Raw genomic sequence first — 12500 nt, 5'->3', positions numbered from 1 at the left:
GTGTGTGTGTGTGTGTGTGTGTGTGTGTGTGTGTGTGTGTAGACAGATTGCTGATGATGCCACCTGTCTAATCGGGAAGGACACTTGTCTGCGACAAAACCCCAAACACCTGACTGAGGCGAGGTCGTTTGCATGTGACGTCTCCCTCAGACTACATAAGGTTTTCACTAAAACCATGGTCTACCTCTGCCTTTTCCATCAGGCTTCCCGTAGCCGTCCAGAATGCAGTTAGTATCGAGAATGACACACTAAATTGGAGGTCGAGAAAGGGCGCTGTGGCATCACTGGTAATTAACCACGCATCCAGGAAGTTTACTGTGGAGAACGAATTACTTTTATCCATTTGTATATCAAAAAGTGTACAATCGAAGTGTTTATTGTGAACCTATATGTTTGAGTGCATTTCAGTCGAGACCAGAGCCGTTTTCACGGAAATGAAACTCGATCTCATCTACAATGCATTTAACTAGTTTTAGTCCGGCGTGTCACTTCTCTATGCTGAGTCCCCTCGATGAGATCCAGTGCCTCCTCGATTGCAAATAAATAAATAGATAAATAGATAGATAAGTGAATGACTAAAATAAATTAATGAATAAATAAATGAATAAATAAGAAATAAATAAGTAAACATAAACAAGTTGATAGACAAATGGATATATAGATAGATAAATGAATAGATAGGTAAATAGGCGAATAACAAATAAATGAGTGAATAAATAAATAAGTTTATGTGTGTGTGTGTGTGTGTGTGTGTGTGTGTGTGTGTGTGTGTGTGTGTGTGTGTGTGTGTGTGTGTACATGGGTAGATAAATATTTAAGTCAAATAAAGATATAAATCAAATGCACGGACGTACACTGGATAGGGCTCATGTTAAACTGAATCGGAGTTGATTAGGCAAGGACAGATTCAGTGGCGGACCCAAGGGTCTTGCCCTAGTTGCCTGGACAATTTTTTTTTTTTTTTTTTCAGACCAATAAGATGAACATTTCATGCTCTGTGAGGCAAGAGGAAGGTCCAACACGTCAGTGACTTGCCTCCTCACGCCAACCGCAATGACCCAAAGGACCTGAGACCTCGCAGGATGGTGCATATTCCTTGTCAAGATTATCAATTTACATATTTGGATTCACTCACTCTCACTCACTCCGTTGGATCTTGAGCTTCCGGTAGATTTTAGTCCGCCAACAGTAATCCTCTCCATTTCCTTCGGTCCTGTACTGCCTCCATCCAGGTTGTTTGATCTATTCCTCTTTTGTCCAATTCCGACTACAGACAGGTCCATCCATCTCATTCGAGGTCCACCTCTGGGTCTTCTTCCAGGCATTCTACCCATCATAACTCGTTTCGGAATTCTATGGTGTTCCATACGCGCCACATGCCCAGTCCATCTCAACTTTATTCTGTTAATAACATGTTATTTTCTCTTGTTTAGTTATTTCTCTCAGCTCATTATTGTGCCGTTTTCTCCACCAATTCTCATTTTTATCAAAAACTGGTCAGGTAATTCGTCTCAATACATATTTGGATAACATATGAAAATGTAGCCTAGATCTTCCATTGAGGTTAGGTTAAGTTTGGTTTGGTTTGGTTAGATTAGATTAGTTAGGATAGTTTACTGTCAAAATATACACCAAGTGAGAATGATGCCTTTATATCTGGCACAGAGCTATATCAAGGAGACATATACTAGGTTAAACTGAATTATGTTTGATCACACATAATGAGAAAATAATAAGAATAATTTTCATAAAAAATTGCAAAATAAAAGTGTAAAAGTATTCATATGAGAGTAAAATAAAAAGACTAACGGTTTATAAAATGATCCATAATTTGTTGCAGTTATTCCATTGGCTGTACGCTCTCCGGTATGCACTGTACCCTGGTCTTGACTCTAATGTACTCTTAGTTCCCGTTCACCAACGCAATAAGACCGACTGGCATTAGCCAAAACAAAAATCTTTAGATAAAAGGATTAAATCAGTATGTTCTGATCCTATCTCCCCTATTCCTTAAGACATGTTTACCCTTTGACGGATAGATATTAGTTTCAACTGAATAGAATCATTTGACGTCACCCGGAATGAAACTTTAATAGACGACATTGCACAACGAGTTGACTGAGGCAACTGGGAGTAAGTTTTTTGTTTTCATGTTTAATTAAATCGTTTGGCCTTAGTCACAAGATTCTTGAGTGTAGTTGATAGATTATTCTCCCTTGTAGTTGCTAATAAGAATTTTCACCATTTATAGAATTAAGAATTATTTTCTTTCCACCACGATTTTGTAAATTATAGGAAATGTAATGTTGACAGCCATGGTGAAGGGTATTCATCGTTTACAGTTACATATCCCAATAATTAATTACTTGCAATGTTTTTCATAATGATGATAATTATACATAACTTAATAATTCTTTTTTGCACATAACGAGAGATTGGCCCCTTTTTCGTCCATTATGATTATAATATTTTGAAACCCAAGCAAACAGTGCTCATTATTTGTCATGGAGTATATTCATAATATTGGTTGGAATCACCTTGTAGATTAGAAGATGTAATTTGATTTTTCATGATTGTCACATTTCTAATATTTTATGTAAGTTCGTGGTAGCATTGTAATTTAATAAGTATTTACCACATCTTTCTTGGACAACTTTGTTGGCCATACTCGTAATCAGTTTTCTGTGATTGTAGATAGAAAACGTATCTTTATAGGGGTAACAACGGCATCCTTAATGCATAACACGCTTAGTTTCTTATCTATATTTGCTTATATCCTTCGGAACCGATAACAAAGTCATTCTATGCAATGATTTATGTGTGTGATATTTTAGTTTGTGTTACCAGCTGCTATTTGTGTTTATAGCTACTTAGCCTTGTGAGGGTAGCAAAACTGTTGTAGGTGTCGCTAGGTCAATAATTGTGTTGTCTGATTCTTTTTGTATAGGTCACGTTGATATACGTTTCGTCAAAGTGACCTGCACCATCTGTTAACGTCTACACTATTATAACATATTTCAGTTTGAAAAAATACATACATATACATATACCAAGGGCTTTTTCCCTTACAAGGGAGGTAGCCAAAGTCAAAGGCATAAATCCACTCCCACCCATTTCATCCCCGCATATTCCACTTCCATTCACCACCCCTCCCCACCTCTTTTATTAGCTCCTCCTGGATGAGCTTTACTTTAACTTTCTGGAAAAAATAACAGGGAATGAATGATTAGATCGTAATTCTAAGTCGTTATGGACATTGAGCGGAAGATGTTTAAGTCACTCCTCTTACATACGTTTTCTCAGATTTTCCAAGTTACGTTTTCTCTTCTCTTTTTCTGAAAGGTCTGATTGTACAATACGTCTTATAAGTTTTGTAGATGAAAGTGTTCAAGTTTATTGAAGAAAAATTTTTATTAATGTTATCTATCAAGTCTATCTCGTGTATGCTACCTCTTGTATATATGTGATAGAGATAATAATCGAATTTTATTCAGTAGACCAAACATAAATCAATTTGTATGTGTCTAAGTGACCCTTATCAAATCGCCATTTCTATTCTTTGCAAAGGCTAGATATCTATTGCTTCTTGTCTATAATCACCCATACAACAGTCTAGGGATGTAGAAACACAACAAATAGCATTAAAACGATGTTTTAAAGTCATAAAGTGTACAAAATATAGAATGTTGAATTTGGTGCTAAATTAGTGTATTGTTTCAGATGCAATTGTATTGTGACTCCGTGGCTCGGGTCACTAATTTTATTAGAAGTTGATTAGTTACAGGGTATGACATTCCTATTTCTATAACAAATTAATTAAGTCCAAGTATTCTCCACCGCCCATACCACGGCACTATAATGAGTGTCGTACAACTGACACTGAAAACCCAGAAGCCATAAATAGATTTAACAAACAGATTAAATGACAAAAAAAAGGAAAACAACACGTCATGATTGTTGTTCTTTGTACATTCTGAAAGTGTTTTCATGCTCTAAATTTACAACCAAAGGGTTGCATTAATACGAGGGTGGAAAGGGAATTGAGGTGTAGGTAATCTGTTCAGGAAGTAGCAATGACAAACTAGTCCCCGACAGTGGGCAATACACATCATATATGAAGGGAACCTGCAAAGTGGACTTCAGAAATCGTCTCCCCGCCACCCATTTCCAAAACTCAATGGGCTTACTGGAACAATATCTCCTTCCAGAAACTCCAAGCGCATTTCCTCCATCATTTTCATATCAGGAGAGTTGATTACTTGCGACTGTTCCTTTCCCAGTACCTTATGTCGATGACATTGAAACCGCCCCACGTTAATACAAGACAGACATACGTCCAAAGTCTCTTTATAGAGATGTGGGGCTGCGAGTTACCTCTCAGTGAAACATGAGGCAATAATTATCATTGTGTGTGTGTGTGTGTGTGTGTGTGTGTGTGTGTGTGTGTGTGTGTGTGTGTGTGTGTGTGTGTGTGTGTGTGTGTGTGTGTGTGTGTGTGTGTGTGTGTGTGTGTGTGTGTGTGTGTGTGTGTGTGTGTGTGTGTGTGTGTGTGTGTGTGTGTGTGTGTGTGTGTGTGTGTGTGTGTGTGTGTGTGTGTGTGTGTGTGTGTCCTGCACCACCCCATCCATGTACACATTCAACAGCCATAGCGAGATGACATATCCCTGACGCAGTCCCACCTTTACTTCAAACCATTCACTCTGTCCATTTCCCATCCTAACGCAGGCTCTACTACTCTGGTAAAAACTTTTGACTGCCCTTGACAGCTCTCCCCCAATCTCATATATCTGCAAAACCTCCCACAGTTCCTTCCTGTCTACCCTGTCATAAACCTTTTCCAAATCCATAAAGGTCCAAAAAACACCTTTACCTTTTCCTAAATCTTTCTCACATACCTGTCTTACCACAAAAATCTGATCCACGCAACCCCTACCTTTCCTAAATCCACACTATTCCTCACCAATTGCTCTCTGTTCCTCTCCCAATCCTCTCAGAAACCCTCCCATAAGTCTTCACAACTACGCTTAACAAACTGATCCCTCTAAAACTACTACACTCACATTTGCCCCCTTTTCCCTTGTAAAGCGGAACTATACAGGCACTCCTCCAGTCCCCCGGCATTATATCCTCCTTTAGAGACACATTAAACAACCTTATTAGCCAGTCCATTATTACTGTACCTCCCGTCTTCAGACACTGCATGACACCCATCTAACCCAGGTGCCGTACCTGTTCTCATAATTTTCAGAACTATTTGCACCTCTTTTTTTATCCTCCATTTTCCTCTCCCATTACCGTCATTTTCTTAATACCTTCCACTGCTACTATCAATCAATCCCTATTATCCTCCACATTCAACAGTTCTCTAAAATACTCCGCCATCTGTCCCTTATCGCCTCCTCTTCCGTTAATATCTGTCTATCTGCGCCTTTTACCTTTTCTTCTCTACTTGACTCACCGACATACAGAAATTGAAATGCGGTAATTGATAGCCTAGTTGGTAAGTTACTACGGCACTTGTCATGTGGATGCTGGGTTCGAGTCCTTGGCAGTACCGCATTTTAATTTCTGCATGTCGGCCTTTGATGGCTTAGAATTAAAGTGCATTGTGGTTGTTAAAATGTATCTCTAATCACTGGGACCCATTCAGTGTTGTACAAATACTTTCCCGCGTTTGTATACTTCCAGTTGTACTATCATAGTGGAGATTGGTTGAACGCAAAATTTTATGTATATGTGACTCGAGCATACAAATATATAAGAAAAGTTGCGCACGTGAGGTAGGTGGAAAAAGAATACACGGATCTAGTTCCGTGTTTATTTCTGACCAGTTTTGCTCTAAGTTTCTTCAAAGGAATGTGTATGTGTGGCACATTTAGGCAATACTTCAAAGATCAACGGGTCGAACCCAGAACTGAATACTTTTAATTGCAAGGTCATCATAGGCTGAGTCTCCGATTTCCCACTTGAAACCTTCCTTGGAGAAGATGTCAAGCGACTGGTCCGCGCCGGTATCATTAGAGAACTGTCCACTGTTGTCCGGTTCGAGAGGAAGGAAGCGTTTGTCGGCGAATGGCGCGCCCCAGTAATTCCCTGCTTTTCCTCCAACGTAATCCCCCACGCTGAGCATCCCCTCATCGCCGAAAGTCGCCGTTTCGAAGAGCGAAGTTTTCTTTTCTTCACTGGTTTCATATTTGATGACAAGTTGAAGCTGGAGAGTCATGTCCTTGACGTAGCTAGTTTTGTTCAGGCGTTCCCCTTCCCATACCAGCTGCCAGTCGTCCTGGCACTGAGACATGTGACTACGCTTGAGTGTTTGCCACAAATTGGCTCTCCCTGTGATGCGAGGCTGCAGATCCCAGCAATTCCTACTGCATTTGTCACATTTCTTCCCCTGGCAGTTCGGTCTACCGCAGGAGTGGCAGCCTTCAGGAGTGGTGACAAGGCAATCCCGGAAACACAGATCCTTGCCCGGATTCGTGTCGCTTGACCTCAATTCGTATGTCGTGACACCTGCCAGGAAAGCGAAGAACGTCAAGTCAGGAACGTTAACAACATTTCCCCCATTGTGCAAGGGATGGGCGGGTGGGGTTAGTGAAGAACGTGGATCATATATATTAGATAAGAAGATTTGTGGACCTGCCCCATAGTTTTACCCTTTGTGCTTGGCCGCTGATTCACAAAGTAAGGCCTCTACGTCATGTTCCGCTGTGCAGCAGGGTTAGTTTCGACCAGAAAAAATGAGAATTGATAAATAGAGAAATGAGTAAACGAATAGATTGTTAATTGAATAGGTAAATAATTAAAGAAATAAAGATATATTGTGTTTTTATATGGAAATTAATCAGCTAAGATCTGTGGCCATGAAGTTTGAAAAAAGTAATAATAACCCAGTGAAGACTAAGAAGAACAGTGGCAACGATAAAGAGATATTTACTGGGAATAACATTGAAAGCCAAGAAGTCAGTAAATTGGGTATGGGTATAGATCATTGTAAAAAATAATCTAATAAAAAAAAGAAAAATAAGTATAGAAATATAAAGAAATGAGATGGACAAGCACAAAAGGAAATTCAGCCGTAGGATGTACGCTACTAAATGGATACAAAAAGATAATAAAATTATAACAAAGGCTATATAGAAGGTAGGATAAAGTTTGTAGGAATTAGTCAGGAAGGAGTTAGAAAAACATTCATTTAGTATTAGATTTCGAATTGCTTATAATAACAGCTGAGAGATATCACTATGAAATTTTAGCACTGGATATAGAAAAATTCCTGACTCATAACAGCTCTCTGCAGTGTTGGGAGAATAATACTTATAAGAATGAACTCCAGTGTCATTACAACATTAGATAATGAAAATACAATAAAACCCGAGAAAGAAGAACTTTGATTTGAGGTAAGCTGAGAGCGTTGCTTAGCAATACCGACTTTAACACTGTCAATGGTAGTGCAGTAATTGGTATGATAATCTTCTCGACATTTTTTCACCATTTTTTTTCTTACCTGTGTCTGTCACTGTTTTTTAATGTACCTTTGTTAACTACTGGGTGTTTATTTATTTATTTTTATTTTTGTTTTAAGAATTTACGACGAATAACATCTTTCCCTGTCATTGTAACAAGATGAATCTTTAAGCACTTGTCTAAGAGGAAGGAAACTACGTTCTTTCTCTTGATCGACGACACGCTTAAAAAATTTCGTTCACTGAACTAGTTAGACACTGGAATATGACGATATATTTACCTGAGATATACATCAGTTCCTTCTGTGGGTAGTCGCATCTAGTTCCTTTGTTTATGTAACAGGTTTTCATTTTCCAGTTGATAACGAATGAACCACACTTATTCCTCCATGCGAACACACACCGTTTCATGCACTCCATCGGCTCACCTGAAAAATAGGCGTTCGCTTCACTCAGTCAATAAACACAGTTGTTGAAGAAGCATTTCTTGGGTAGGTAAATCGATAGTGTAAAATTGTGGGATGGGATAGATGCTATTCAAATCTTCTGTAATTTCAGTAAAAAAAAAAAATATATATATATATACATTTAAAATTGTTTTCCGTACAATATGACTCACGACCTCCAGAAATGTTTTTTCCTGTTTATTTTGATGCGTTTTCAACGATTATAGCATTAATTTTTGCCGGAAATTACTCGAATTTGATTTAGCTCATCTTTTCAAAGATGATTAAAATACACAAAAAGGTTATTTTTTTAACAACTACGCACATCAGAATTGTTGACAAGGCATAAAATCAACAAGAATTTTTTTTTCTTTGCTGGAGACCATTTGAATTGGTGTTTAACAACCCGTCGATCACTGAAGCTGCTACCTTGCGAAAAACTTTTATTTCTGATAAAGTGATATTTTGATAGTAATATTAAGCTAACCGAGAGTTGACACCATGACGTGGTGGATAGGCTTTAGAATCTTAATGATTACAAGAGCTATGTCACCCATATCGAACAGGTTGTGTAAGAAAGATCAGGCAAAGAGCAGCTCACACACACACACAGTCGCAGGACCCACTGCTAACTGGTACGTCCATGATGGCGAACAGGGAAATTCCTCATAGATATATATGGGGTACCGTCATAATGATGGCGTGGACCATTGGGCACCCTATAGATATAGGGCTTCACCGAATATAATGAATAAGGTGACACCAGAGAAATATCTCACCAGAAACCAGTTGGCACGAAGGTGAGATTACTGCCAAAAACACCCTTCATAGCAACCATGAACAGCACAACCAAAAGAAAACTGGGCGTTCCTGTTGGATCATCGTCTCCTAAGGTCCAGCCGCATTGCCTCGTATGCTTATGGGCAGTGTGCCACCGAATGTAAGCACTGTCCAAGCAAATCCAAGTCTTTGACATTAAACAACATGAAGAAAATGAAGATCTATATTTACAACGTAAGAACTCTCTCAGAAAACCAAAGGCTGGAGACAACATCAAGTGGGACATCGTAGGAGTGAGCGAAGTCCGAAGAGCGGAAGCTGATACAATTACAAGATGGTCGCCACCTATTCTACTATAGAGGTAAGGACAAAGAAAGATCTAGTGGAGTAGGATTCTTGATAAACCGAGAGGTTGCTGGTAACGTAGTCAAGTTCAGTAGTTTATCAGACAGGGTAGCTTGGATTGTGATTAGGTTGTGTAAAAGGTACACTCTAAAAATAGTTCAGGTTTATGCACCAACTTCACAGAGCTCATACGATGAAATTGAGTTATTCTATGATGATTTAAGTCAGGTAATGGATCAAGAAAAAAGTAAGTACACGTTGGTAATAGGCGATTTTAATGCTAAAGTGGGGAAGAAGATGGGGGATAAGTCATGCGTTGGGAAGTTTGGAGTAGGTGAAAGAAATGACAGAGGCGAGATGTTAGTCAATTTTGCGGAAAACTACAACATGAGGATAATGAACACTTTCTTCCAAAAGTGTGTAGGTCGTAAATGGACCTGGAGAAGTCCATATAGAACAACAAAGAACGAAGTAGACTTCATATTAGGAGATGAGAGCAAGAGCGTTACCAATGTTACGGTCATAAATAAAGTCAACATAGGTAGTGACCATAGAGTGGTAGGTTGCACAGCCAAATTCAGTTTCAGAGCCGAGAGAAATAAACTAGTGTTAAGGAACAAAATCAGCCTTGCAAAGGTTAAGGATGATAATAGGAAATTTCAATTAGAAATTAAAATAGGTTCGAAGGCAAAGATCAGAGAAAAGAAAGAGAAACATGGATGAAATAGAAGAAACTATTCGGAAAGGTAAAAGTATTAAAGGGATCGAGCGCAGACATGTTTTAGGAAGACAGCAAATGATATGTTTGAAAGATAGAAATGGAGAAATCATTAACTGCAGAGACAGAATGGTAAAAAGAGTAGAAGAATTTTATCAAGAGCTTTACTCGTCGAAGACCGTAGTTGAGTCAGTAAATTCATCTGTAGACGTTAGTAGTGTTAGGGCAATAAACTCTATTCCCAACACATAATCGTTTGCCCTTCCCCATCCAATTCTCTCTCATTTGTCTTAAATAATATATATATATATATATATGTATATATATATATATATATATATATATATATATATATATATATATATATATATATATATATATATATATATACACGTATATATTTTTTCCTTTTTTTCTTTTCGGTGTTTTCCTGCCTGCTGTCATTTTGTATCCCTCCTTCTTTGCCGTTAATTTTCTTCAGAAACAGGTCACTTTGCTGTCCATCTAGATCAATGGTTCCCAAACTGTAGTAAATTAACCTCTGGGGGATAATATATCACTTTTATGGGACAATGAAGTAGACTCCATCCATCACATTGGTTGATGATAGTGTTCTTGAATTTGACAGGAGTCAATAGGGATGTAAAATGCTGAAAGACAATAAAGATTTAGTGTTCTAATCCATATATATTTGTCAACATTTACTTTATTAATAGGGGTATCACGCTTGAGGTGCCATGTTAAATTGGGAAAAGAACTGAGAAATGAATGGGAACTTCTGATTTAGACCACGGAAGTCGCAAAAGAATTTTATATCTTTATTGTACAACTAAATCAGGTCATTTGTTCTTTGCTCCAAGGTGTCTGTTCAGAGTGTGACATACGCCGTACTAAATCAACATTAGTATATTCCTTATTTCCCATCTATGTGCTATCTAAAATTGTGAGTGCGTTTAATTTTATATATTCTGAATATATATATATATATATATATATATATATATATATATACATATATATATATATATATTATATATACATATACACATTTTTTGCAGTAATTCACAAGACACACATGAAAATAATTTGCAGAAAAACAAATGGGAAATAAGAAACTTAGTCCGAACGTTTTCTTCTATTTAAGACATTATCAAGGAATGCAAAGTGACAGAGACTTAGGTGCATAAAATAGCACATAGATAGAAAATAAGGGAGAGAGAGGGGGGGGCATGTATTTGGCAGAATGGAGAGATCACGACTTATGCGACACCCTGAACGAATTCCTTGAAGCGCAGACTATAGTCAAGTAATCTTTTAATTTCTTCTTCCGTTCGACTTGAATTATACTGCTTAGACTTTTTTCTTTTACCTACGAACCGCCGGCTTTTAAAAACGGAACATCAAGATACATTTCACCCAGTCCCGTTTGATCTCTGAAGAACGGTAACATCTGATCTTACGATTTCTTATGTTTTTTCTTTTTCTTTATTCCTTGGCCGTTGTCTTTTATCATTCTTACCTAGAGAAAATACGAAATTTTGAGAAACTCTATTTACAATGAGCCGTAAGGGTTTGAATATCCCAGTTGTGATGTTTAAGATTATACGAGTATCTTAGTAAACAGGTGAGTTTGTAAAGCTCAGAGGAACTTCAGGCATGTAAACTGTTCATTCTGAGGGGAAAATACTTCCGAAATATGCTTCTTAGCAATTAGATTATTTACTAACAACACCACATTTTATTACCAAATTGACACAATTTCAACACACACACATTTCCCAACAAAGCTGAAAGTCATGGTTCAGCTTCTTTAAATGGAATTTCGTGATCAATATCGCCCTCATACATCAACGAAACGACATACTAATGGACCAACACAAAATCAATCAAATAAATACAGACCACCTTCTCTTGTAGAGCAATATGGGCACCTGGAGTGAACTATGCAATTTACACAAAATGCGGTACTACTGTGTCGCAAGATAGAATTCCACTACCATTACCTGACACAAATCAGGCGTACCAACATAATGGGAACGGCCGTGCAAAGCTGCACGGGAAGATATGGCACAAAATTTGCTCTCCCAGCTCTGTCCGAACAAAACAGAATGATAGCCCTGAGTGCCACCTCGATAAATGAAGTGCTGCCTTAATAACCAAATTTGTTTTAGAGTCTACTTTGTATGTTTTGTTTTGGCAAAGAGCAGACAATGGGAAGACGAATGGTGGACCCCATTTATCTGCATACAAATTGCCTGTCCTTAGCCAGGGAAAAATCACAAAGACGCCACCGCCCTCAAGTACTTAATATAAGCTAGAAACAGTAGGCTTAAGCAAACTAATGTGCCGTGAGCTTAATCAGGAGAAGGAAGAACCAACCCTGCCATTCGAATAAGTACTAGAAAAAAAGAAACATGAATGTTCTCCTAAAAGCCCCCATACACTATCAATCATGATTGCACAAGCATATCCATAGTGTGTGGGCATGGTTGAAGTATTGCGCAAATGATTGAAGATGCTCCAACATGGTTTGATATCTAACCGTCAATCATGACGTTTGCACAAATATGAATGACTGTGTGGCAGTGATTGGACATAAACGTCGTGGGTGAATTCGTGCCTTATCTTAAGCCAATCCTTCGTCCACATTTTTTTTTTTTTTTTCTCTAGGGGTCGCCGATTTAATGAAGCGGCCTTGCTGTGGATGTGCTGTGTCTTGCGACACTGCTTCTGACCCAGGGCAGT

General features: G+C 38.2%; 1 protein-coding gene across 1 annotated transcript in view; it reads right to left on the bottom strand.

Moving 5' to 3' along the window:
* Positions 1–5848: 5848 nt before the first annotated feature.
* LOC143036620 (uncharacterized) overlaps positions 5849–12500 on the bottom strand; it is an 8087-nt gene continuing 1435 nt past the window's right edge. The window contains exons 2-3 of the mRNA XM_076204181.1: positions 7748–7894; positions 5849–6513 (exon numbers count right to left, since the gene is read on the bottom strand). Coding sequence (XP_076060296.1) covers positions 5888–6513; positions 7748–7894 — 773 coding nt within the window. The 3' untranslated portion in view covers positions 5849–5887. The remainder of the gene's footprint in view (positions 6514–7747; positions 7895–12500) is intronic.

Source organism: Oratosquilla oratoria, chromosome 21 (assembly GCF_046742065.1).
Source record: "Oratosquilla oratoria isolate Oo_2021 chromosome 21, ASM4674206v1, whole genome shotgun sequence".
In the NCBI taxonomy this organism is placed as follows: domain Eukaryota; kingdom Metazoa; phylum Arthropoda; class Malacostraca; order Stomatopoda; family Squillidae; genus Oratosquilla; species Oratosquilla oratoria.
Note: the sequence above shows the minus strand (reverse complement) of the source record. Positions and strands in the feature narration are given on the sequence as shown.